At 43.3% G+C, this 27,605-nt stretch overlaps 2 protein-coding genes across 4 annotated transcripts in view; both read right to left on the minus strand.

Annotated features, from left to right (window-relative positions):
- The window catches only part of Tlk (Tousled-like kinase), a 146,451-nt gene extending 138,616 nt beyond the window's left edge, over positions 1–7,835 (minus strand). Inside the window, exons 1-2 of one of the 3 annotated variants that reach the window (XM_055077204.2) lie at positions 7,462–7,835; positions 1,556–1,689 (exon numbers count right to left, since the gene is read on the minus strand). The gene's annotated coding sequence lies outside the window, so the exon portion shown is untranslated. Of the gene's footprint in view, positions 1–1,555; positions 1,690–6,443; positions 7,279–7,461 lie in introns of those variants that run through there. The other 2 variants (XM_055077205.2, XM_055077206.2) reach the window with 2 other exon arrangements.
- A 3,005-nt stretch (positions 7,836–10,840) lies between these two features.
- Positions 10,841–27,605, minus strand: part of LOC126542358 (uncharacterized) — a 127,176-nt gene continuing 110,411 nt past the window's right edge. The window contains exons 21-23 of the mRNA XM_055077199.1: positions 18,877–27,495; positions 16,912–17,089; positions 10,841–11,126 (exon numbers count right to left, since the gene is read on the minus strand). Of these exons, the coding sequence (XP_054933174.1) occupies positions 11,095–11,126; positions 16,912–17,089; positions 18,877–27,495 (8,829 nt within the window). The 3' untranslated portion in view covers positions 10,841–11,094. The remainder of the gene's footprint in view (positions 11,127–16,911; positions 17,090–18,876; positions 27,496–27,605) is intronic.

The following is a 27,605-nucleotide window of genomic DNA, read 5'->3' on the forward strand; positions in this document are numbered from 1 at the left end:
GGTGACAACGATGACGCCTCCGGATAAAAAAAAATTGAACAAAGGGCCCTTTTCTTCGTTTAATGCAGTAGCACAAAATCATGCCAGAGGGTACTTGTGGGTACCCTCTATCACGCCTATGTTTGTGTGGCATCTGCAAGTTACATTGATATCTGTAAGGATGTGTCTTTCTGCAATTTCCCGGCACTGTAATGTGGCTAAGGGTCCAGCATAAGCACTTGGCTACTACAAATTTGTGTTTCAAGCTTCATTCCGGGATCGTCCTTATTACGTCCAGGGATAATTTAACATGCGACAAACCGCCGAGTGGAGCAGCCACCTAGATACCTACATGTTTTTTGATGCCCATTTATACGACCACCTACATTCGCTTCAATGCTTTTCTCAGAATAAGCAGTCCATAACCAGCAATCAAAAATAAAGAAAATGCATGAAAAAAAAGCTTCTAAATATGTTTTATTACTTGTACTGGGCGCACTTTCCTAACACACATATGCTAAGACGGCGGGACCCCGACGGATGGCCCCTGCTCCCCCGTGCCATCCGTCCCAGAAAGTGCGAAACATTAGCGAGCCTTCTCTCTCACTTGGAGTCCAGTTCATATACACCTCTCATATTCTTACACCGTGCTGGGAAATATGAACTGCAGTTCTGTGACTTAACTTCAGAGTGCAGCTACCCGAAGATTTTTGAAAAATTATGCAACAGAAATCAATTTTTTTCTTTTCTCTCTTTGTGACTACAGAAAACTTGGGCCATATGCTGCAATTCTTTTCATTTTCATGTATTTTTTTCTGATTCCCCCTACTTATTTTTAGGTATGTTGCAGACCAAAAGGAAATACAGAAAGTGTAACTAATATGGAGAGCAATACTAGAGCAATAACTAATATGTAAAGCAATACAATGCCATTGGCTTGTGTGAAGGCACACCACAGCTATTGCCTGAGCAATTCATGATGAATGATATGAATAGTATTGGAGGAAAAGAATCCCTACAAAATACAACTCTTCTAGTGGGTGAATAGACATGATGCTAAGCTAACATTCTTCTGTTTAGTAGCTATTATGCTTCACTTTCTGTCCCTCAATGCCTTAGCCATCAATTGCAATGCAAGCATTTGCCCATCTAAAAATTATTTCTTGATGTGTTATACCATGAGAACTTCTACGGGGCACAGTAAAAGACATCTGGCTATGCAGTTCAATTATTTTCTCACAAAAAGATGCATGCTGAGGTCGAAGAGCACTTAATGCCTAAACAGGCATGAAAAAATGCTGTCTTAAGCACACACATTACAGACGACAAATGAATGTTTAATGGTTTCAATGCCCCAGAGCAACACAGGACTTATGAAGGAAGCCTTATGAACTTATGAACCCTTATGTGAAACGAAAGCACACCACCCTAACAGTTTTTCAAACTCCGTTTCAATCAGAAGCCACCATGGCTGGAATCAAACCTACATCCTTGTCTTTAGAAGCTGACATAATACCAGCTAAACCACTGCAATAAGCAACTTGACAAACCAATGATGGAAGTGTTACACACGAACCTAATCTATATCCTCTGTAGACATCATCGTCATCTTTTAAGCTGCCTTCTTTGTTCCTTGGCCTTCCAGCATGAAGAGCTCCCGTTCAAGTGGTGTATGTGCTTTTCCTTACTGTGTCTTTTATCCACTCCTACCTGAAATGACAAGGTTATCACACACCTCCACCATTTCCTGCCCCATCTTAAGATAAGCCGCCAACAAGGTGATAGCCACTGTCCCTGCATGGCCTTGTGCTTTCATCAAAACCATCTGCCAAAACTGCAGGCTTTCCCTGGCCTACATGTGGATTATATCGAGGATTGACTTAGAAATTACAACTAATGAGCACTTCCAATCAATAGGCCAAGTTGTAAAACACTAACATGTTCCCTTCTACCTCTCTGGCAAAGCCAAATCTTGGTTTTTGAGCCCCAAACTTGACCTTTCCGATATGGCTACACTCACCCAAGAGTTTCAAAAAATTTTTGGTGGTCCCACTGTTCTTGTGGAGTTCCCAAATCATACCCCAACGAATCTTGCACATCCTACACTGGAGCCATCCTCATCCTATATTAGAGAATCAACCAAAGCACACCATAAGACCAGGTTCTTGATGGTGTTCAGTCTCTTGCAAGCATCATTCACACTGCAATTTTTCTAGCAGCCAGATAATGTAGCTGTAAAGTTAACACAGGCCACCAGCATGTCTCATGAATGCAATACAGTAATAAAATAGAGCCATTATAAAGCGTTTCATCATTAATAAGATTGCTTCGGAAGCAGCAGTGCCTTTGCTAAAAGTTCAGGCCCGGCTTAACATGACAAACCCCCTTTACCCTAAACAAAGACAAAAGGGGGGAGGGGGAGAGAGAAGGCATATATTATGGAGCTGACACAAGTAGTCCCTAACTTTAAACAAAATCATGCGACATGCTATGCACTGGAAAATTAAGCAGCAATGAGTATACAAAGCAAACATTTCTATTCATTACAGAACTACAATCAAAGTAAATTTAACAAATGCATATCGTAAAGAGGAAATCGCAGAAATTTCTATATAATCCACTGAGAGATGACGAAGCACTTTGATGGCATTAAATGTCTTTTTTATTCTTTTATTCTACCTCAAAGTTTTCCTCCAAACCTGACTACACTGTACAACAGTAAAATATGAAGTAAATAAAACAAGAATTTCCCTAGCAATTTAGTTATTTTATGTTGTGCACTACAAAGACCAAAGAGATGGCTTGATAGTTAATATATATAGGCTCAAGCTATAATAGACTGCAAAGAAGTGCATGGCTTCATAGCCATATATCGAATCACTTTTGCTTTCTCTGACACACTCAAATTATTGGCCATGGCGTGAGAATGCTTAGTAACTTCAATACTATGACTTCAAGATGAATTTCTTTAGAAACAGAAGTCTCATTATAAAGTGGTTGTTTCCCATGTGAATCACAAAAGGATGTTTGAAAAGTGTAATTGAAACTTTGCGATGTTTTGTATTATGATATTTTAAAGAGCTGACCAAGAGCTGCTAAAGGGTGAAACAAAGAGAGACAAAATTGAAAATTGGCAGCGATAATTTGCAATACAGGATGCCAGTTCTGTGCACTTATTAATAACACCAAAGAAAGATCTAGTTACTAGATTATATTCCCTTTATGACACACAAATTTCTTTCCATATAACAGAATTGTAAAAGTCTCATGAATTCCGCTGTATTCATTCAAAAGTTACAATGCTGCATGCTGGGCATTTGTGGAAATGAAACAAGCAGAAGCTTTCAAAAGTACATCATATCATGCATGCTCTATAAGGAAAGATAAAATCAGATTATGGGGGTTTTACGTGCCAAAACCACTTTCTGATTATGAGGCACGCCGTAGTGGAGGACTCCGGAAATTTCTACCACCTGGGGTTCTTTAACGTGCACCTAAATCTAAGCGCACAGGTGTTTTCGCATTTCGCCCCCATCGAGATGCAGCCGTCGTGGCTGGGATTCGATCCTGCTATAAGCAAAGATGATTAATGAAGAGGGCCAAATTTAACTTTATCCAGGCTTATTCAGCTTACTGATGCACCTCAACAGTAAATGCAACTTTGTTAGGAAAGTACCCTCTCTTCAAGTATGTACGGTATGACTGAGTTGAAGCGAGCAACTGGGATCACTATTTATTGAAACTGCCCATATCTTCAATGCATTTCAGTTTATCTGCAACATTTTTCATTATGTTCATTATAGCAGTGATTGTGAAGACAAGAGCACTGTCATCATGAACACATGAAAGGGGGCACGAGGAATAATAATATAATTTAACGTCTTTATTTCTGTGCAAATCTAATACTGTTTCTGAAGCGTCCTTTAGTCAGCAAATACAAAATATGTGCAGAAATATGAACGAAGACCCGTGATATGGACTTCTAGAACCAGCAATCTTTTCTAGCACAAATGGAAGACCAACCCACCAGATAAAGTATAGCTGTAATCATTTTGTCATAGATACAAAGTGCCTACATGCGATGTGATGCATTCATCATTAAAGGAACTTTTTAAAGCTTAGGATATGCAAATGGACTTCAAGAAGCATGTATTTCACTATATAAAAAACAACTAACTGGTGTGCACAACAGTGCCTGTTATGTTCAGGTCTGCTGCAATATGATTACATATAAAATGAAGATTTTACATAATTGATAAAAAACAATGTTTGGTCACATTGGCAAGACTCTTCATAGCAATATGGCATGTTAAAACAATATTGCACCAACATTTTGAATAAATCATAATCAATCTAAGTTCTGCAATTACTTGAAGTAAAAACAACACTGTGCTTTTAAGAACATGGAGGCCTTAGTGCCTTAACCTAGCTTTATGAAGCATTTTCACCAAGTATAAAGCATGGAGTCTAAGCAAATGATCAGCATGAAGAAAAGCCAGAATCTAAATACTACCAAGGAGAAAGGACCATTTCGCCTCAACCTTCACAATCATTGAGGACCACAAAGAATTCCACAGTGACTGTGTAAGGAGATTAGCAGATACATAAATGCCCAGTAGAGCCTTCTGAAAACTGCACCTTTATGAATGTATCCTCAAAAACATGTAGTGAAAATTAGCTGTGGATATTTTTGTTTGTTTGTGGTGGCCAACAAGCAATTAATGTAAGCTGGAAATCTGAAAAAAATTCATATAAGGCATAGTGCGATTTGGCAAGCAAAACAGGTCAACACAACCACTGTAACAAATGAAGATGCAATGGTGTTCATCTCACCAGTGAAACTAACCAATTGCTCAAGAAAAACTAAAACGGTGTAGACTTCCAAAATTTTCATGTTATCGTGGCGTTGCAATCTGCCATAAACAGTCCAAAACTGATGTTAGGTCACTAACATCCACCATCATACTAAAAAAAATTTTTTACCACTCTGCACTCCTTTTAAGCTCTGCTGATGGAGCAGGAACATCAGGCACAATACCTCGTTTGAGTGCAGAGCAAGTTTAGAATAACTTACCCTATAACAAGATTTTTTTCCGTTTTGTTAAGTTCTAAGAGGACTTATAAGGACTTTTGACACAGGCTTGCACTATTAATGCCTATTGATGAAGCTTACAATTATAAATTTAGTATAATACCAGCAGAAAAAAAAGTGTATCGCATAAAAGTCAGTTCCTACATTCCAAAATAAGAAATTATGGTGGCAAATGGGAGCCATTTATGTTAAGTTGCCTCACAAAATGAACTGAAGCAGGAAGAACTTAAATGTCCCCCTTAACAACAGAGTTAGAAAATTCTGCGCTCGATGGAGCTAGAACTTTCCCCTCTATATCATGACTGCATAGAAAGCTTGAAAACAAGTTTACAAATAACCTTCAGATTCATGGCTGGGGTCAAATAAAGTCAACTGATATTTGCATATTTAACCTCGTAAATGCTGAATGGTTAGGTTTCCTATACTTTCTTGTGGAGAGGAGATGAAGAGCAAGAATACAGTTGAAAACAAATGAACACTGTGCCAATTAAGTTTGCATGTACAACAAGTAAAACAAGGTCGAGAGAAGCAGTGTTGTAGACACTGTTTCAGGTTAGGAACTGGGAAATGATTTGCTTAGTTAGAATGCAGTACCACATGGGTCTGATGTGAATCATGAATGTGCCTGAAGCAGTCAACACACTGTGCTAGGTAAAAACGAGGGATCAACTCTTATTTTACCAGAGCAACGTGCTGACATGAGATGCTGCATTAGACTTTTAATGCAGCCACACTGCGTGTATAAATGCACCGCTCGCTTTTGCAGCAGAATATTTGTGCAATTTCTTGCCACGCAAAGCGGTGTCCAAATATCCGCTCGGGAAATAAATAGAAACAGATAGCTAAGAAGGAAATTCCAAAAAAAAACCTGCCACGAGAGGAAATGCTGCTGACCCTGTGCAAGGTCAGTCAGCTCTTCAATCCCCTTTACAGGGTCGAAAGGCCAGCGCACGCGACTAAACCGCCGTTCCGTGGTGCAGTACGTGGAAGGCAGTTGATTCTGAATTTTACCGATAACTTCAGGTGCACAGGGGGCGTTATAGAAACAAGTATCGTTCAGGACACCATTCATGAGGCTAGTCATCGCATGGCTGTCTCTCGCCCTTTATTTGCCAGACACAACTTGACCACACTGCACTTCAACCAAAACGTCGTGGATCGCACTAACAAAACTGCGCCTGTTTTCTTTTTTTACACATCGCAGGGTGCAGTAAATGCAGGAACTGTTGAATATGACCACAGAAACCGCACGTACCGCCCGCACTCGCACACAAAGCAGTTCTAGAAAGATCCACTTGCTTGCTTAATGGCTGTGAAAGAATGTAGTGAGAGAATCCGCTGCAGCAAAATGAAACCGCGAAGGATTGCTTACGCTGCGTCCAATCCTGATGCGAGTCGAACCTGTGGCAGTCCTGAATCTCTTCCAATTTCGTTTCTTTTCTGCCCTTCAAACAACCGCGGATACAGATTGATTAAGCGATCGCGATTCCGAAGCTTTCTTTACAAGGTGCGCTTTTTGCAGGCACGAGTTGCATTAGCCACCCACACGTCGCTCGACGAATAGGGCGGTTTTGTGCTGCCCCGTACAAACTTCCGAGGACCGCGGAAGGCAAATAAACGGAAGAAGAAAAAAATACCGGCAAAGGTGACTGGTCCCGATCCCTGACGGAATCTTCTCGGTTAGCTCGAACTTCGTTAGTTATATTTCGCTTTCTTCGCAGGCGACCGTCCCGCACTATAACGAGCTCTACAAGAAGCTCCTGTGTGGCCGCTAATGTGACCTCTCCTCGCTCCGCCTCGCACAATCGGAGTTACTCGAGTTAAAACGTAGAAGGGAAATGTCCGTCGCCACCACATACGGGCGCACACAAACACGATCCGCTACACGAGATATACGTTTTCGGACACGGTGCTCGCGCTGCGAAGCTGCCCGCAAGATTGCTGTAGGCTGCCAGATCAGGCGTCGAAAATAGTCCGCACTAGCTGCTTCAGAAGTCAGAGACGGGAAAAATGTCGCGAGTATCCATCGCGGCGACTCAGGATTCCGGCACACTGTGCAAAGCACTACCCCCTCCCTCTCGGTGAATGCGACGGGTAGCAGTACGCGCGCTGCGCCCGCGCTATCCACTCCGCCTAGGCGGATCTCGATTACAGGGTTCTAATATAAGTTTCGGAACATCTTTGGACGACTAATAAATGCCCTCAAGAGCGTAAAATCACCGTTCCCTAGGCCTAATGGCGATGTTACATAGCAGAACACGGCTGCTTTGGGTATTTAAAGTATGCCCGCTGCTACTGTCAATGCCACCACTGCAATTTTTCTAACATCGCATAGGTCCAACAGGAGAACCAACAAACACGAGCACAAAGGTATGTGACAAGGAGCTCACCTGCAAGTACGGCCGGCGATGGTGTTTTTGTGTTGTCCCGAAAACAAGGCGATTTTGTTTGACGGTAAGCTTCAAGAGCTCAAGATGGCGATAGGCAGATCACTCACATTAGCGAAGAAAACACTGCATCGCTGTACCGGCGCCTGTCAGACAGCGCATTTTTCATGGCGCTCTCTGCGTAGTACTCAGTGACCTCGAAAAAAATCATGAGGACAGTGCCAGGTCTCTCAGATGTGCATTGTCCATGCATTCATAACTATTAAGCCTACGCTCACGAACTCAACTTTGTGTACATTTGATGACGTCACATGTCGTCTGTCACAAACCATTAATGAATTCATTGGAAGCGTCTCGAATGCGCAAATTAATAAAATATACGTTGTAAGCTTTTCCCTGGCGTCCGTGGGTCTCCACGGGAGCTCTAGATAAGCGAATCGTCACGTTTATCCGTCTAAATATTCAAATTTTAGCGCAGATTTCTTTCGCGCAATGCAGTGCGTGGTCAGACGTGCTACGCACGCGCACTAACAAAGTTGATTTACAGCTAGCAGCATATCGCACACATTGTACAAAGAAAGAATAATAAAGTAATGAGACGGTTAGTTGGATTCCGCAGAGTTTTAACGGAACTCACACTCATTGAGGCTCTACACTGCAGAGTTGTCCGCTATTTGCAATACGGAATTCGCAAGTTGCTTGTTCTTTAAATCAGTTGCGCCTGTCAAGGTAATTACACATCCTTTTTTTACGTAGTGCGTGAGCATTTGTAAGAACGCACTCGTTTGGGACGTTTGTGAACTGCATCACAGTTGTCTAAACACATAATCCCTAAATTATTTCTTGTAATCGCACTATCAGAAACATTTTTTCTTTTTTTATATAAAAACTTTTTGGCACGTCATTTAGCAACAAGTAGCACCACATGCGTGCCCAACCTGATGTAATTGCTCCAACACTCACGCAAAAACACTGACATGCACACGAAAAATAAATAAATAAAAAAAAGCCCACGTACCTGCTTTGCTTGCATCAGCAGTGCCTTGCTCTATTAAGTTCACACAAACGCAAACATGCATATCACAGGATGCTTCTTTGAGAAATAATGTGCAACTTGCTTTACTATCCAAATTTTAAAATGAAACCAACACATCTGGCATGACCTTTGTAAAAACTTTCTGAAAAGAATTTATTTCCTTTTTTGTTCAAAAGGATTTTTTTCTTTCTTACAAGTACTTCTGACAGCACAGTTATGGATAAAACCTTAAATTAACCTTACCAATGTACAAACTTTGGCGTACATAACCAAATCTAAAAAGGAAACCAAACAATTAATGTTGAACTGATGAACCTAGGTTTTTTATACTTGCTTGCATACATGGTATGAGCTCATGTACAATAATTTGCACAAAGTCATTACATGTTTCATAAACAACTTTTCAAAAATATCTCTGTCCTTGACATGCCTGCTGTATGGTAAAAGGAGAATTAGTTAAGTAAAAGGCGAAAGACGTAACAATGATAAAACAGGCTGCCACACGCGAGTTAGAAAAGCAAAGATTGGATTAGTACTGAACTGGAAAGTGACAACCCTAAAATGCATTCTTGATCCATGTAAATGTTAGTGCAATTTTTTCTCTTAATTTGTTACTCTCTAGCTCAGCGCTTGTCGCGTCTTACATTCCTTGTCCCGTATGTTTACTTGTGCTGTTCTGAAGACAAAGAAGTGTAAACATTCAGCCACACCATACCAGTTCAACTACTGGGTAAGGCTGCAGCTCAAGGATAAAAACAAAAGCCGTTAAACATATTTGCACGGACTAGGCAAAATATTTTTCATCAAATTGCATTTTCTGTAAAATGTTTTTGTTATGCAAATGTTGCTTACATTACCAATTCAGACACCTAGAAAAGCTGGCACAATGGCTACAAATTTTTTTCCTAAAGTCAAGAAATTTCATAAATGCTTCATAACAGCCATTGTATTACCATTGTAGTTACCTTTAGAACCGATTGAATGTCAAGTGAACACTGCAAGGAATGGCATTACCATACAAACAAGATTTGTTGTTCCAATGAAGCTGTGTAACACATATTCTCTATCAGATTATGCTTACCTATATATTCTACAAAATACAAGTGTGTGCCTTGCACAATATTTTGTCACATTGCATATTTTATACTCAAAGTAAGATTGCTTATGTACACTACCCATATTCTGGTATATTATTCAATACTGACATAATAAATATTCATATCTATGACCACTACATGTGCTATTTCAAATTAAATTACTTTTCAAGTTCATTTCACTTCACTCTTGAACAAAACACATACTTGCCACACCTTGGTACAACAGAAAGATAGACATATTAAGCTAGGTATCAGGACAAATAAAGCACTAAAACATTGTATCCCCCCCCCCCCCCAGTTCATGCATATTAGCTTCAAATAAAATGAACAAATAAGTGAATGTGGACAGAGTGATAGACAGAAACGAGAAATATGAGCATAGACTTCCAACTTTAGTCAAGAAAGCACACAAGGCATATAAAGGATGCTGCTATCACATACGAAAAAAATTACTTTTTCTTATTTAAAACCTGCAACTTGCAACTATGTATTCCAACCAAAAGAGGACAAGCCAATTTTCTGGTTAGAATACACAGTCGTGGGTTTGAAACAAGAAAAAGCAAAGCAAGTTTTTTTCAGTGACAGCTGTGTCCTTTAAATATGTTTCATGTGCTTTCTTGAATAAATTTAATAGTCTGCACTCATTCCTGTCGTTTGTCACACTCTGTCTACATTTGTTGCACAGTTCTGCTTCAAGTAAAAATAGAGCCCCTCATGATAAACAATGCAAAAATAAATTGCACTAAGGTGGAAAGCTTGGCAAGTGCCTTTACTTATTTGGTTGTAAATGATGCACTCTTTAAATCAGTGCGGAAGACAACAGCAATACAAAAAGAAAGGACACGGGACAGTGCTCGTCCTGTGTCCTTTTTTGTGTTGCCATCGCTTTCTATGCTGATTCAACGAATGCAAAAAGGGGCATGCAGACATGTAGGAGATATCAAAAGCACTGAGCCTTGTTTCCTTCTTTCTTCTCTTTCTGTAGCTATGCATACGGTTTAGATCCCTCCATCTTGCGTCTTGATGGAACATTCAAAATACCTACGATAGTATACAAGTGCCACTTGCTTGTCCAGTAGCAGATGGTTCACTGAGCCCTTCTTACGAATGACACTGGCCAATACTAGTTACATTTCACTCGTGTTCCAGTAAAGCCATTCATAAAGAAGTTCGAGACAGAAAGATGATTTTTTTTACTAAACACCAAGGAGGGGGGGGGGGGGGGAAATAAGAGCAGCCAGACAGACAATTATGCAAAACCCATGAGGTGTTTTTATTTTCACATTTTTATCACAATTCACCTTCTTATGTCAGCCAAACGCAAACATTAGTATATAAGAATTGTACATAAAATGTTGCCCACAAATGATTACGGTAATATACTGACTACTATTTCTCCAAGCCGTGTGACTGCTTGTCGTCATGGTGGGCGATTAGCCAAACAATAAGATGGATAAAATATAAGCTTAAAAAATTGGTGCCGTGGGTTTCCTGACGGCCTCTTCAAAAAAGAGTTCTTCGTGGATGCTTTCCTCCTTAAAACAAAAAAGAAGATGCCATGAACACACGTAAGAACATAATGTGCACAGGCCATATCCAAACTACAAGAAAATTTTTGCAGCCCACAAACCCATAGTCTTACCCCTTCCTTGCTAATAATTTCCACATAAAGTCACTTGGGGTGTGCACAGTAACCATTGATAAAAAGATTTCATGACATAAGTTTTCTCTGCTACAGCTATGGTTTGACACAGTTAACTGGGTACCATAGCTAAGGGAAATCGAAATAAAGGAAAAGTGGAAATTTTACATATGGTCCGCAACCCAACGAAAGACATGGGGAGAAGCAAAAGTAGCACATGCATGACTATTGTCTGTGGCCAGAAATTATGCTCCTGAATAGCAGCAGGGGGATCAAAGGTTGCATAGGAACGAAGCTCTCCAAAACGCAGAAGAATAAGTAGAGCTCAGCCTTCATGGTTTCTATTTCCCCCAAATTTGGCATACTTTTTTTCGGTTTTATTTCCACTTATATATTTCTCTGTGTGTGTGGATATATCTTTCAATGAACTTCCACAGTTTTTCACCCCCCCCCCCCCCCTGCTTTAAAACGATACGCCGAACCCTTGTAATGATTAAGGAACCTACAGCTTCTAAAAGCGCGTGCACACACACACACAAACACACACACACACAGCACTGGTATCACTTCAGGAGTTCAGGAAACGCAGGATAATTTGCTATAACCCCCCAAAATTATTTGCAATTGCTTGAACAGGATACCCCCCCAAAAAATACATATACATACACATCCAGTCATGGCACGCATAAGTATATGATATTTGACCCAGTCATTTTATAGAAAAATTCACTTCATGTTCAGGAAAAAATATAAGCTCCAAATTAAGACAAATAAGTGCATTAAGCAGGGCTGCACCCAACTCAACTGGTCAGAAATAAAGCTCGGAATTCAAGTAAAAGCTAGGCTGACAGTGATATAAGGAAAGTGCCAAAACATACTCTTGTCTTTGTATTGACTTCCTTCACTAAAGTTTAGGCAAAGTTTTATGTGTCTCAGTGGTTTCATAACTGATGAAAGTGTCACTGCTATTGAAACTTTCAATATTAATTCACTGCAACTGCAATTATTTCAAACTGCAATTAATTCAAAGAAATCTTGGAATCTTGGCAGGCCCACTATATTTGCAGTACATTTTAAGACTGCTTTACTCAAACGTGTCTTCTGGCTGGAAAAGTGTCTTCTGGCGCAGAAAGAAGCGCGCTAAAGATAGGAATGCGGTGACTAATGTAGCGCCGCCAAAGACGGCGAGAGACCCAAAAGGGCAGGGCTCGAGAAAAAAGGTGTGGTCGTCACTGACGATGTTGACGCATCAAACACGTTCGAGCCACCGGTCAAAGGGGGACCGCGAAGCATGTTCTGCACTGATGGACAAAGGGCACGGGGCAGTTAAATTCCTCGTCGTTCTCTTCGAAGCTCAGCGTGTAGTACAAAGAAGCGCAAGGTGGCAAGTCGAGACCAGGTGGGGAGTAGCGACGCGGTCAATCGAGTTCGTGAAGATAGAGGGGCGCCAGGACGCAAATTGGCAGGAGACTGTAACGTCTTGGGGGAGCTGATAGTGGGTCAACCCTTTTGTTGTTCCTCGGTAGCCAGAATAGCTTTCAAATCGCGACCACCTCGAGTATGACTCAAAAGTATGAGTCAATTGTAAATGCTTGGAACGGGAGGCCAAGGGAGCTTCCGTGGAATTAAAGCATGTTGTTTTGTTTTATTTTTGAGCACTCGGATAATTTTCACGATTTAAGTTTCTTTTAATATGTAAGGTATGAGCGCTGTTTATGTTTTGTTTGAGAAGCTCGAGATTTGAAAGACGTGTTTTAAGTAAACATGTAGTTTCGCGAGGTGTTCATTAATAAGTAGATGGGCTTTCTTTTTTTTGTGTGCGAGTAACCTGAGGCAAGGTTATCGTTGAGAGGCCTATGGTAACGCACGTGTGTATTAATTAACCTTCTTTTTTTTTTTAAAGTGTTTTTTTTATTTTCTAAGGTTAACCGCGTGGGTTTTCAGTAAGTGCGTGATTTGCACTGAGAAGAGCTCTTAGTTCCTTTAGCGCGTGTCCTGTGCGGACGGAAGGAAGCAGAAGGTTTATGACTGGGTTGCTCGCGTGTTGAGGGCAGCCGTATTCTGACTTCGCTAGTTAGCGTGCAGGGAACGAGTTATTAGAAGACACATTTGTTTGAAGGTTCCTTTGTGTTGCGTAAGTTACGCAAGTTTGGTTTGTTTAAGGAACGTGTCCTGTATGGACTAAAGGAACAAAATGTGAGTAAGCATGATAAAAACTTTGTGTATGACGCAAGCACGTGTTCGGAATAGGGACCACAAAGCTAGCGCGATTGTATTTACGTACCTGTGGAGTTGGCCAGACTGTTCAGTGGCAACAGTACATGAGATAAGTACGCCACTGTGATAGGGTAAGAACAGGCTGTTCGTGAAGTTAGGCTGCTTAAGATATGTTCGGGTATTGGTGGTTAAGAGCCTTCAGTTTGATTCTGCGTAAACCTTTACTCTTGTGCAGCGCGACGGTCGGGTTTGGTCAAACTCAGGGGGAATGTGAACGCTCGCTTTGGCGCCACAAAATTTTGGGGCAAAATTTGGGGATTCCCAGTTGAGTGACTTGCATTGAAATTTTGATAGGAGGCCTGGTAGATTAACAGCTGATTCCAGGCGTTTGAACGCTGAGCGGTATTGTGTTGCCGGGTCGACTTTTCTGTGCCAGTTGTTGTGAGATGGTCGAAGGCATTCCAAGTGCGCAGGGGTTGCAGAGAGCAAAGCTATCGTCTTGCTCGCCAGCCATTCTTTTCCTGCCCAGCGGTTGCCAGCACTGGCCAGGAGAGATTTTCCGGGCCATGGAGGAGCTGTTAGGAATGGCCGTACTGGGTGACAACATGCCAGCTTTCAGCCCGCTGCACGTGTTCCAATCCAACCAGACGGGGCGCACTTCAGAGAACTGCGAATAACCGGCAGCCACGTGGCGCTCAGTCAGCTCAGGAATCTGGCACTCGGCTGCGCCACCCGGGACAAAACACAGTTCTACGAAGCCCTCTGACGTCGGCTCTGGACCTTTACACCTGTGTGTATGTGCGGCACGTGTATGTGAGTCATCATCCTCCTCCAACAGCCCTCGCCCTCCTGCAAAAGGGAGGGCCATCTACGATGACGTCGAACGATGACTGGACAAACGTTTCCGTCCACTGGGAATCAAGGGGGGATCAAGTGCTTATAAGCAGCGGTTGCTGGCTGCTAGTGAGTGCTCATCGTCGGGAGCTGAGTGCTCGTTGTCACGCTAGAAATGTACTCGTGAGCTGAGTGCTCGTAAGCTGTTTGCTGTATGCGTCGTCTTGCGTGCTCCATAGGGGAGTCACGCTAGACTGTCGATGTATGTCTTGTCAAAAATGTTAATATGTAAATAAATCCTGTTCACCGAGTTCCTCTTCTCTGCGACCTTCAACTCCTTCAAATGGTGGCAGCGGCGAGGTCGTCCGACGACTCCTATATCTGGTTGACAGCGGTATCTAATAGGCTGCTCTGAAATGGCCTTCATTGGCTTTTTAGAGTTCTCACTCATGATGCTGTGCATCTGCTGAGATATCAACAGCCTGAATAACACCTCACCACTGCCAGTGCTAATTTCTCTTTGCCACAGATGACAATTGTCAATGAACTCCTTTCTCACACCAAAAACAAAGGATTTTTTGCCACGTTCAGGAAGGTGGCATTCTCCAAGTTTCTGTGGCCACCATGTAAAGCGACTAGGACTGCATGCAGCTTTCATCTTCCATGTCAGCCTGCAAGCTGCTATCCTGGAATAAATGTGCTAAATAGGTGACGGAGGGCTGGTGAGTGTAAAGTGCCTGAACAGACAGAATGAGAGTATTGCATCTATGGCGATTCAAATACTGTCCTCAAATACCTCGCACCCCCTGTATTTGCATGTGCACACGCACAAATAGTACACTCGGCAGTGTCAGATAAGAGCCCATGCACACTCATGGAGGAGGTGCCTACAGGTGATTTTCAAACTGCCACAGGATGATAAGATGAATGTAGATAAAACTTTGCAGGAACCAAGCAGACCTTGTGTACGCACATTCAAGAGCATCAAAAGAGCATTACAGAAATATCCTAAAGCCTATAACTATTTACCAAAGCTGAAATAAATCTTAGTACAGCAGGCTGATACCAGCTAGTGGACTGCACTTTCAAAGCTTAACACTGTTTTCATGTTGCAGACCTGGGAGATCTCTGTGAAGACTTTACCACCAGCCAAATACTTCATTTTGAAATCATTGTGGTTCTTTAGGTGGTAACTCTTAAACAACACTGTTCTTAATGTCTGCCTAATGAGAGCTTGAATAAGTAGACTAAATATTTTTTAAATATTTTTTTTAGAGAGAGAGAGATGTCAGACATCAACATTTTTTGTATGTGAAAAGATTGTGAAGGAATCACGTCGGCTTCAAACACCAGCTCTACATTTAGGGAGGTTTTCTGTAAGAGTCCACATAGTGGACACATTTATTTCGTCTGCTGTTGAAGTTGTGATTGGCTGTGGCACCTGGCTCCTGCGGACAAGCAGCGCAGTCCAGCCAATTAAGACAAGCTAATTTAATTCTTTTTAATGAACATATTTCCAAAGAAAATTTTTAAAAGAACCTCACTAGTTTCTTTAATTTGGGGCACTGCCAGCAATGCCTTGCCTAACACTCACTATCCCCCCCCCCTTCTTTTTTTTCTTTTCTTTATGGTGCACTCACACTAACTTTTCAAGTTGGTGTCTGACACAAATGTCAGAGAGCAAGGGCAGGTCGTGTACTGCTTCCCCATTTCCTAGAAGATCCAGAAGCATGTGCACGCAAGCATGGGAATCTGCTCTGGAGTAATTGATTGTCATGAACAAACGTCAAATGGCTAGTGTATATGGGGACACGCTAGCTGTAACATCATTGGCTGACGTGGTATAAGGCGGGAAGAAAAAAAAAAAAGCAGAGGCCCCGTAAGCTGCAGGAGAATGCAAGCAATCTATTACGAAAGACTGTGGGCTCGCTGCTAGAAACAGCAGAATATTTGAAATATAATTATGGGGTTTGACGTCCTGTAGCTGCGCAGCAGGTTATGAGGGATGCTGTAGCTCTGCATAAATTCTGACCATCTGAGGGTCCTTGATGCCCATCTAAATCTAAGTATATGAGCGCTTTTGCATTCCGCTCCCACTGTAATGTGGCAGCGGTGGCCGGGAACCAAGCCCATGACCTGATACTCAGCAGAAGGCCATAGCCATTGAGCCACTGTGACAGGTGGAAATATATTTAGCTTGCATATTCACAGCAGCACTGTCTACAGATTTGAAATGTTTTCTTACCGCACTCAAAAATTACTGCAGTGCCCCTTTAAATATTAGTTATGTCAGACTGTAAACATATTAAGAGCTCTGCCTGTGTCGACGAAGCGTAACATAAGGCACCAATCATAATTTAAGTGCTATCAACATTAAGGGTACAGAATAAAGCAGTAAATAAGATGCAACGAAAAAAAAAAACATTTAATTTATAACTTGGGATCCGTCATGCCTTCTCGAATGTGCTGTCATGACAAACAAATACATGTCCAATGCTAGGTTGCAGAATCAACAAACAAAAGCTACATCATACCGTGTAATTGTTCACTTGACAATTATCCATAGCGCATGCTAGAAAAATGGCAATCAGTCAATCAAATGTGATGCATGGATGGGTCAAGCGCACCATGTTTCGAGCTTTTCTTAGCTGTTGTAGCAGTGCCAAACAGTGAACGCCGAACTCCTCGCCTGGAAGTACCAATGTGACAAGAATCCATCCCAGCTTGTCTTGGACTGCTTTCTGTGCTCCCGTCTCGGGAAGAAGTGCAACCACTTTCTGACTGTGTCGCTGACAATTGCAAGCCCTGTGAACATGAAAGGCAGCATGCAAGTGCCATGTTTAAAAACATTTTATGGACTACTCTTCTGCTTTGCTGTGCAGATAATCTTCAGGTATGCACTACATGTAACAATGCAAGATTCAACATTTGCCATCTAGGTCTCCTGCCTAGCTCCAGAAAGGTGCACAAACTATGTTATTCCTTATACAAAAGTGGGTGTAGGCAGTTGTGAGTTACGTTTCAGCATAAATGCAGCAGCCTGTGTAGGCACTCAAAGAAAACTTTGCTTCCTGAGGTGGACAACAGCAATTTACCCATAACTTGTGAAGCCACTTCTTTAAAATATTGTGGTAGAGAGCAATTTAATTAACTTTAACTTAATGGTTAATGTCTTGTTTTGCAGACATTCTTAACCAGAACCTGGCAAGGCAATATGTTTACTGTGGTTCTTCATGATGTCTGTGAAATTTCAATGAGTTACATGAAATGAGTGGAAAACACCTATCTTCTAGGTAATTAAAACCACCTGCCCAGCATGTGCAAGTCCTGTTCAATATGTGACACCTTTGTTTTGCCTCTTCTAAGCTTATTTGTATACTCTTTATAGATCAGATAGATTTGAATGAAGGAAAAGTAGTACTTAGGAAGCAAACATCAACAACATGAAACTTTCATAAACACTGACAAAGAACTGCTTTAATTCGTACATAAATGCCGTGAACATGTTAGCAATGTAACTACTAAACTACAGGAGACTTGCAAGGCATTCATTTCAGTGATTAGAAATGATGCAATGGATGTGGGAAAGTGGGTAACAATTTTTTAGTTCTGAGCTAAAATTTTCTTGAAGTGCTGCATACTTGTATAACGAACTAAGTAAATTTCCTTCAAAACAGTTTCCCACTATATCAATGTGTCATTGCCAATGCAATTTTTGTACAATCATCATCCAATAATTCCACCCTTAAGAGACTGAATATAAGTTCGAACTGTCCACTATTAAAATTAGGTAAAGTGAAGTTAAACAGACTTTTAAGCACTGTCAAATGGAAAAACAGGTTTCCATATCATCCAATCCAAATCAGTGGAAAGGATTTTCAGTTTTACCATTTAGCAAATCCTGCCAATGGTATTCTAACATTTCTTTTCTTCCTATGCACTCAAAATGTCATTTCTGGGAAAGCAACTTATGACACATACCAGATCATGTGCAACTTCCTTTTTAGTAAGCTTTACAGGATCAGAACATGCCATAATTGAGCTATTCATACCATTAACAGCATCACCATTTCGTCAGAACTCTGGCATTAAAACAGAGTGGAATTATTCTTGCAGGCTGTAGAAAAGCACATATTGTTCCTACTGACATAAAGTATTATCCGTCTTTTTGGCATTCAGTACCAACTCAAATGCCATCTTAAAAAAATTATGGGGTTTTACGTGCCAAAACCACTTTCTGATTATGAGGCACGCCGTAGTGGAGGACTCTGGAAATTTCGACCGCCTGGGGTTCTTTAACGTGCACCTAAATCTAAGTACACAGGTGTTTTCACATTTTGCCCCCATCAAAATGCGGCCGCTGTGGCCAGGATTCGATCCCGTGACCTCGTGCTCAGCAGCCTAACACCATAGCAGCTGAGCAACCGCGGCGGGTAAATGCAATGTTTGTATCAGCCCTAGAAAGGCACAAGCGTCAGCCTGAATGAAGCTTCATGATCTGTGACTATAGAAGAGCACAAGCACATATGCACTGCAACAAACATAGTAAAAAAAAAGAGAAAAAAAAGAGAGAGAGAGAGAGATGTACTTACACTTGCCACTGTAGATGCTGTTGCTACTGGTGTACTGGTAGCTGGTTTTGAAGAGGACTTACAGATGGTCATCTCAAATGCAAAAGACGATGGTGACGCTAAGGTATGCAAAGGTCGGGTATCAAGCATAGGTTTTAAAGGCTTGATGGTACTTGACACTACTCTAGAAGCCAACTTTCCTGCTTCGGGGCTCAAATTGACAAACTGTGGTGTGCTACTGGCACTGAAAATACCAGAGGTAGACATGCCTGGTGAAATTCCTGAGCACGCAGTGCTGAGAGGAGAGCTCATGCCACTGGAGGCAGGTACATTGATGTTTTCTGCAATATAACCACGTAAACTAGCAATTTGGTTAGCTAGCTTACCATATGTTAAGATCTCATAGGGTGCATGCATTTCTTCATCTGGGGCAAGCTCGTCACATGCATAGCTATTTAGGGACTCTTGCATGGTGGCTGCCAGCTCCTGTGGCCTCTTCATGTCAGCCTGCTGCTGGGTTGCGCCACTTTTTCCCTCCCCTGCATCTTCTTTCAGTGTTTTTGTGGACTGGGCTTTGTCCTTGCAGCTCTCAAATGTCTGTTTGAAAACGTCGGCCTGTTCCTGTGTCCTAAACTGGGCTGCAAGGTTTTTATCACAGGGTTTGTCTTCACTTTCCAGCAGCCCAATTCCATGCTCTTTCCACTGCTTTGTCCCAGCATCAAATTGAGAAAGCTTTGCTCGCTCACAAAACAGGACGTCTTCATCCTCTTCACCTGTTGTGATCTCCATAAGCTCTGGCAGTGAGACCATTGGCTCAAACAGGGCACTGGATTCAAATTCCTCTGACGCTTCACCAGTGCTTTGTAGCGAATCTGCCTGCTGCCTAATGGTGCCTAGTGTTGAAGCTGATGGCTTTGCTTGAGGAGATGTGACCTGTGGCTCAAGTGGCAAGGGGAATGCAACCTGTAGTTCAAGTTTGTTTGGTGTTGAACTCAGCTTAATAGTTTCTGCATCGCCTGTGGCAGTCATTAACAGATGGCTTTGCACAGTGGATTCATCTTTCATGGTAATAGTGGAACCGTTGGACAAAAGTCGTACACAGGAGCTGGAATTTGCTAATTCAACATCTGCACCCGCTACATCAATAGGTGTCGCTTTGTGTCCAGAAACTATTGTCGTGTTTTTTAAACTGAACACATTCTTTTCTGACATGGAAGTAGTATCAGGATATGAAGAACTAAGTGAAACAGATGCTCTCTGATCCGGCAGTGTCACACCAAATTCAAACGCATGGCTTGTTGATGCAATCTGGGTGGTGCTCATAGTGCCTCCTAGTGGGCTAGACAAAGAAACATTTACATTAGCTGCTGAAGGCAGCTCGGTCGATTCCTCTCTCTTAGCGATAGTAGTAGACTTGAACAATGATTCCACTGAAGAGCTAGAAGTTGGTAGCTCCATCACAGTATCCACTGTAACAAAAGAGCTAACTTGTTCTGGATCCTCTGAAATCTGTTCGACATTTTGTGGACCAACAGACAGAAATCCACCAAATTCAGTCAACTGGCAAGAAACTTCTTTCACATTTTGGTCAACGCAAATGGAACACGTAAATGCATCCTCCCCAAATGTGGTTCCAACATGTGCAGTGGTGACTGAATCCAACTGTTTCCTATTTGGGAGAGTGACACCAAATAAGAACATGGGTTCTTCTGGCTCTGTGTGTGCACTGGAAAGCTTGCTGGCATTATCATAATTACTGGATGAGCTCAGAGCTGGGCCCCTGTTGGCGATCGGTTCTTCTTTCTCCTTATCATTTTTGCCACCTAATAGAAGAGATGAGGACCCTGTGACAGGGCTGGGTGTTGGCGGCCTGCATGTTGCCGTCTCCACACCAATTGACGCTTTTCCTCTTGAAAGCTCCACCACAATCGAAGAAGCAGGAGACACAGGCTCACTACACACAGTGTTTGATGATGAAGCAGTGCTGTCAAGCACAGGTCTGGTCGATTTAGGTTCTTTCTTATCTGGTGAAGAAGTGCTACTGTTTAAATGGCCTGCTGCTATTGGCTGTGTGTTAACAGGCCTGTGCTCTTCTTTCTCCTCATCATTTTCCTCACCTAACAGAAGAGATGAGGAGCCTGCCACTAGGCAGGACACTCGTGGTTCACATGTTGCTATCTCTGTGCCAATTGACACTTTTCCTCTTGGAAGCTCCACCACAATCGAAGAAGCAGTAGACACAGGCTCACTACACACAGTTCTTGATGATGTAGCAGCGCTGCCAAGCACAGGTCTGGCCAATTTAGGTTCCTTCTTATCTGGTGAAGGGGTGCTATTTGTGAAATTGCCTGTTGGAACTGGCTGTACATCAAAAGGCTTGTGTTCTGCTTTCTCCTTACTTTCCGCACCTATTGGAAGAGATGAGGAGCCTGCAACCAGGCTGGGTGTTGGCGGCCTGCATGTTGCTGTCTCCACATCAATTGATGCTTTTCCTCTTGAAAGCTCCACCACAATCGAAGAAGCAGGAGACACAGGCTCACTACACACAGTGTTTGATGATGAAGCAGTGCTGCCAAGCACAGGTCTGGTCGATTTAGGTTCTTTCTTATCTGGTGAAGAAGTGCTACTGTTTAAATGGCCTGCTGCTATTGGCTGTGTGTTAACAGGCCTGTGCTCTTCTTTCTCCTCATCATTTTCCTCACCTAACAGAAGAGATGAGGAGCCTGCCACTAGGCAGGACACTCGTGGTTCACATGTTGCTATCTCTGTGCCAATTGACACTTTTCCTCTTGGAAGCTCCACCACAATCGAAGAAGCAGTAGACACAGGCTCACTACACACAGTTCTTGATGATGTAGCAGCGCTGCCAAGCACAGGTCTGGCCAATTTAGGTTCCTTCTTATCTGGTGAAGGGGTGCTATTTGTGAAATTGCCTGTTGAAACTGGCTGTACATCAAAAGGCTTGTGTTCTGCTTTCTCCTTACTTTCCGCACCTAATGGAAGAGATGAGGAGCCTGCAACCAGGCTGGGTGTTGGCGGCCTGCATGTTGCTGTCTCCACATCAATTGACGCTTTTCTTCTTGAAAGCTCCACCACAATCGAAGAAGCAGGAGACACAGGCTCACTACACACAGTGTTTGATGATGAAGCAGTGCTGCCAAGCACAGGTCTGGTCGATTTAGGTTCTTTCTTATCTGGTGAAGAAGTGCTACTGTTTAAATGGCCTGCTGCTATTGGCTGTGTGTTAACAGGCCTGTGCTCTTCTTTCTCCTCATCATTTTCCTCACCTAACGGAAGAGATGAGGAGCCTGCCACTAGGCAGGACACTCGTGGTTCACATGTTGCTATCTCTGTGCCAATTGACACTTTTCCTCTTGGAAGCTCCACCACAATCGAAGAAGCAGTAGACACAGGCTCACTACACACAGTTCTTGATGATGTAGCAGCGCTGCCAAGCACAGGTCTGGCCAATTTAGGTTCCTTCTTATCTGGTGAAGGGGTGCTATTTGTGAAATTGCCTGTTGAAACTGGCTGTACATCAAAAGGCTTGTGTTCTGCTTTCTCCTTACTTTCCGCACCTAATGGAAGAGATGAGGAGCCTGCAACCAGGCTGGGTGTTGGCGGCCCACCTGTTGCTGTCTCCACATCAATTGACATTTTTCCTCTTGAAAGCTCCACCACAATTGAAGAAGAAATAGACACAGGCACACTACACACAGTCCCTGATGATGAAGCCATGCTGCCAAGCACAGGTCTGGTCGATTTAGGTTCCTTCTTATCTGGTGAAGTGGCGCTACTTTTTAAATGGCCTGCTGCTATTGGCCGTGTGTTAGAAGCGTTGTGTCCTTGTTTCTCCTCATCATTTTCCCCACCTAACAGAACAGATGAGGAGCCTGCGACTAGGCTGGGCACTGGTGGTTCACATTTTGCTGTCTCTGTGCCAATTGACACTTTTCCTCTTGGAAGCTCCACCACAGGCGAAGAAGCAGTAGACACAGGCTCACTACACACAGTCCTTGATGATGAATCAGCGCTGCCAAGCACAGGTCTGGCCAATGTAGGTTCCTTCTTATCTGGTGAAGGTGTGCTATTTGTTAAATTGCCTGCTGCTACTGGCTGTACATTAAAAGGGTTTTGTCCTTCTTTCTCCTTATCAATTTCCCCACCTAACAGAAGAGATGAGGAGCCTGCAACTAGGCTGGGCACTGGTGGTTCACATGTTGCTGTCTGTGTGCCAGTTGACACTTTTCCTCTTGGAAGCTCTACCACAATCGAAGAAGCAGTAGACACAGGCTCACTAGACACAGTCCCTGATGATGAAGCAGTGCTGCTAAGCACAGGTCTGGCCAATATAGGTTCCTTCTTATCTGGTGAAGGTGTGCTATTTGTTAAATTGCCTGCTGCTACTGGCTGTATGTTAAAAGGGTTTTGTTCTTCTTTCTCCTTATCATTTTCCCCACCTAACAGAAGAGATGAGGAGCCTGCAACTAGGCTGGGCACTGGTGGTTCACATGTTGCTGTCTGTGTGCCAGTTGACACTTTTCCTCTTGGAAGCTCTACCAGAATCGAAGAAGCAGTAGACACAGGCTCACTAGACACAGTCCCTGACACAGTCTGTGTTGCTGTCTGTGTGCCAGTTGACACTTTTCCTCTTGGAAGCTCTACCACAATTGAAGAAGCAGTAGACACAGGCTCACTAGACACAGTCCCTGATGATGAAGCAGTGCTGCTAAGCACAGGTCTGGCCAATTTAGGTTCCTTCTTATCTGGTGAAGGTGTGCTATTTGTTAAATTGCCTGCTGGTACTGGCTGTGCGTTAAAGGGCTTGTGTTCTGCTTTCTCCTTATTTTCCCCACCTAATGGAAGAGATGAGGAGCCTGCAACTAGGCTGGGCACAGGTGTTTCAAATGTTGCTGTCTCAGTGCCAATTGACACTTTTCCTCTTGGAAGCTCTACCACAATCGAAGAAGCAGTAGACACAGGCTCACTACACACAGTCCTTGATGATGAATCAGCGCTGCCAAGCACAGGTCTGGCCAATGTAGGTTCCTTCTTATCTGGTGAAGGTGTGCTATTTGTTAAATTGCCTGCTGCTACTGGCTGTACATTAAAAGGGTTTTGTCCTTCTTTCTCCTTATCAATTTCCCCACCTAACAGAAGAGATGAGGAGCCTGCAACTAGGCTGGGCACTGGTGGTTCACATGTTGCTGTCTGTGTGCCAGTTGACACTTTTCCTCTTGGAAGCTCTACCACAATCGAAGAAGCAGTAGACACAGGCTCACTAGACACAGTCCCTGATGATGAAGCAGTGCTGCTAAGCACAGGTCTGGCCAATATAGGTTCCTTCTTATCTGGTGAAGGTGTGCTATTTGTTAAATTGCCTGCTGCTACTGGCTGTATGTTAAAAGGGTTTTGTTCTTCTTTCTCCTTATCATTTTCCCCACCTAACAGAAGAGATGAGGAGCCTGCAACTAGGCTGGGCACTGGTGGTTCACATGTTGCTGTCTGTGTGCCAGTTGACACTTTTCCTCTTGGAAGCTCTACCAGAATCGAAGAAGCAGTAGACACAGGCTCACTAGACACAGTCCCTGACACAGTCTGTGTTGCTGTCTGTGTGCCAGTTGACACTTTTCCTCTTGGAAGCTCTACCACAATTGAAGAAGCAGTAGACACAGGCTCACTAGACACAGTCCCTGATGATGAAGCAGTGCTGCTAAGCACAGGTCTGGCCAATTTAGGTTCCTTCTTATCTGGTGAAGGTGTGCTATTTGTTAAATTGCCTGCTGGTACTGGCTGTGCGTTAAAGGGCTTGTGTTCTGCTTTCTCCTTATTTTCCCCACCTAATGGAAGAGATGAGGAGCCTGCAACTAGGCTGGGCACAGGTGTTTCAAATGTTGCTGTCTCAGTGCCAATTGACACTTTTCCTCTTGGAAGCTCTACCACAATCGAAGAAGCAGTAGAGGCAGGCTCACTACACGCAGTCCCTGATGATGAAGCAGTGCTGCTAAGCACAGGTCTGGCCAATGTAGGTTCCTTCTTATCTGGGGAAGGTGTGCTATTTGTTAAACTGCCTGCTGCTACTGGCTGTACGTTAAAAGGGTTTTGTTCTTCTTTCTCCTTATCATTTTCCCCAGCTAACAGAAGAGATGAGGAGCCTGCAACTAGGCTGGGCACTGGTGGTTCACATGTTGCTGTCTGTGTGCCAGTTGACACTTTTCCTCTTGGAAGCTCTACCAGAATCGAAGAAGCAGTAGACACAGGCTCACTAGACACAGTCCCTGACACAGTCTGTGTTGCTGTCTGTGTGCCAGTTGACACTTTTCCTCTTGGAAGCTCTACCACAATCGAAGAAGCAGTAGACACAGGCTCATTAGACACAGTCCCTGATGATGAAGCAGTGCTGCTAAGCACAGGTCTGGCCAATGTAGGTTCCTTCTTATCTGGTGAAGGTGTGCTATTTGTTAAATTGCCTGCTGGTACTGGCTGTGCATTAAAGGGCTTGTGTTCTGCTTTCTCCTTATTTTCCCCACCTAATGGAAGAGATGAGGAGCCTGCAACTAGGCTGGGCACTGGTGTTTCAAATGTTGCTGTCTCAGTGCCAATTGACGCTTTTCCTCTTGGAAGCTCTACCACAATCGAAGAAGCAGTAGAGGCAGGCTCACTACACGCAGTCCCTGATGATGAAGCAGTGCTGCTAAGCACAGGTCTGGCCAATGTAGGTTCCTTCTTATCTGGTGAAGGCGTGCTATTTGTTAAATTGCCTGCTGCTATTGGTTGTGCGTTAAAAGGCCTGTGTTCTTTCTTCTTATCATTTTCCCCACCTAACGGAAGAGATGAGGAGCCTGCAACCAGGCTGGGACCATTGGGCAAAAGTTGTTGGTTCACATGTAGGGTCAGTGGTGGTTCACACGTTACTGTCTCCGTGCCAATTGACACTTTTCCTCTTGGAAGCCCAATCACAATCGAAGAGGCAGTAGACACAGGCTCACTGAACACAGTGCTTGATGATTTCTGGGCCAAAGAAGAATACGAAGTGCTTGCAGCTGGTTGAGGTCTCGATGGAACACTTGTCGCACTCTCCGCAACAGCAGGCATTCTTTCTTTGGAAAATGCACCCACTTTTAATGAGCTAGTAACTTCAAATCCTTTCGAAACATTGTTTGCTGATGTGGCAGTGCTGCCAAGCGCTGACGCAGCTGACATGGGTTCCTTTCTTCCAGACAAAGTGACATTACCTTCTAAAACAGAATGTGATGGTTCCTTTGCTGTAGTTGCTATTGCAGCAGAGTCTACTACATTGGTTCGATACTCTGTCGCTTTTGGGGTACTACCAAACTGGAAATGACCAAACTCCTCATTTCCTGAAGCCCGAGAGCCACCAAACACACCACCAAATGATGAAAGGTTATGGCTTAGTGCGGAGGCACCAAGTGGGAAAACCAGACCTTTCGTGTCAAAAAGCTTGGTGGGAGCATTTCCATCTGGAGTTGAAGCCACAGCATTCAACTCTATAGCAGGCTGTGAGAATTCTGCAGTCTTGTGTCCCACAATGTCTTGCTTTTTCAAACCATGTACTTGACATGCGAGTTTGTTGGCAGCATTGTTCACATTGCATGTGCATGTAGAGGACTCTGGGCTTCGACTAAAGTTATCAAAAGTAGTTGCATGCAAACGGGACATGCCTGTGTAAAAAGAGCCTGACACAGCTGGCGTAGTCCCTTGTGAATCAAAAGATAGGACAGAAGGTGTCAGTGCTGAAAATTTAGTTGGAATAGTGATTGCTGTAGTGGATGCAGCAGGTGCCACTGTGGTGCCTGTGGTGGGTTCAAACATGGATGGTGCCAGCATTGCCGCGGATGTGCCAATGGCTGACACTGAAAATGTAGTGGATGTGGTTGCTACAGTGTATATGGCTGCTACAGTGGATGTAGTTACTGGTAAGCCAGATGACAGAGCAGGCGTCATTCTAGTAGCTGTTGCGGCTCCAAACATTGATGCGGCCGGTGTAGCCTCTGGAGTGCTAAAGCACAAGTTCGGCACTGAAAATAAAGGTGCCACGGCGGTTTCTGTGCTACACATAGATAATGGCAAGTCTAAGGGTTGAGTAGATGTCGCCTTGCCATATGTTATAGATCCAGAGACGGAAGATGCCAGCACCATTTTGGAGGTGCTAAGGCTTGATGTTGGAATTGGCAATGCAGTACCTCCAGTCACTGATGCACTGGACACAGCCATTTGTGAACCAAATAATTGTGCTGGTGTTGCTGTGGTGGATGCTTTGGAGCCAAACAAAGAGGGTGCCGACACAGTTCCTGGAGCACTAAAGCATGACATCGAGTCGGGAAATGTAGTAGCCTTGCTGTTTGCTGCATAAGTAGTCAGGATGCTGCCAGGAGAGGAATTACTGTCATCAGCACCCTTGCTGTCTGTAGTTGTTTGCTGACAAATGGCTTGGAAATGTGGAGGATGCAGTGACTTAGTCGGTATGGCTGCAACAACTGCTGGAAGCTGTGGCTCTGCATGGTGGCTAAAGTTTGATGCTTCGACAACATCCCCATTTGCCAAGTGAAATGGCGCACTGCTGGTAGACAAGGTAGATGGAGGCAGCCGGTTGATGTCAAATGACTTCAGAGAGAAGGGCTGAGAAGAAAAAAAGAAAGAGAGGGATATAATATGTACATACTATTGCTTCACAATCTCAGCACCATAAGAGCTAGTGAACTCTTTAGTAAAACTGTGAGTCAGATAGC

Source organism: Dermacentor andersoni, chromosome 2, assembly GCF_023375885.2.
Source record: "Dermacentor andersoni chromosome 2, qqDerAnde1_hic_scaffold, whole genome shotgun sequence".
NCBI lineage: Eukaryota > Metazoa > Arthropoda > Arachnida > Ixodida > Ixodidae > Dermacentor > Dermacentor andersoni.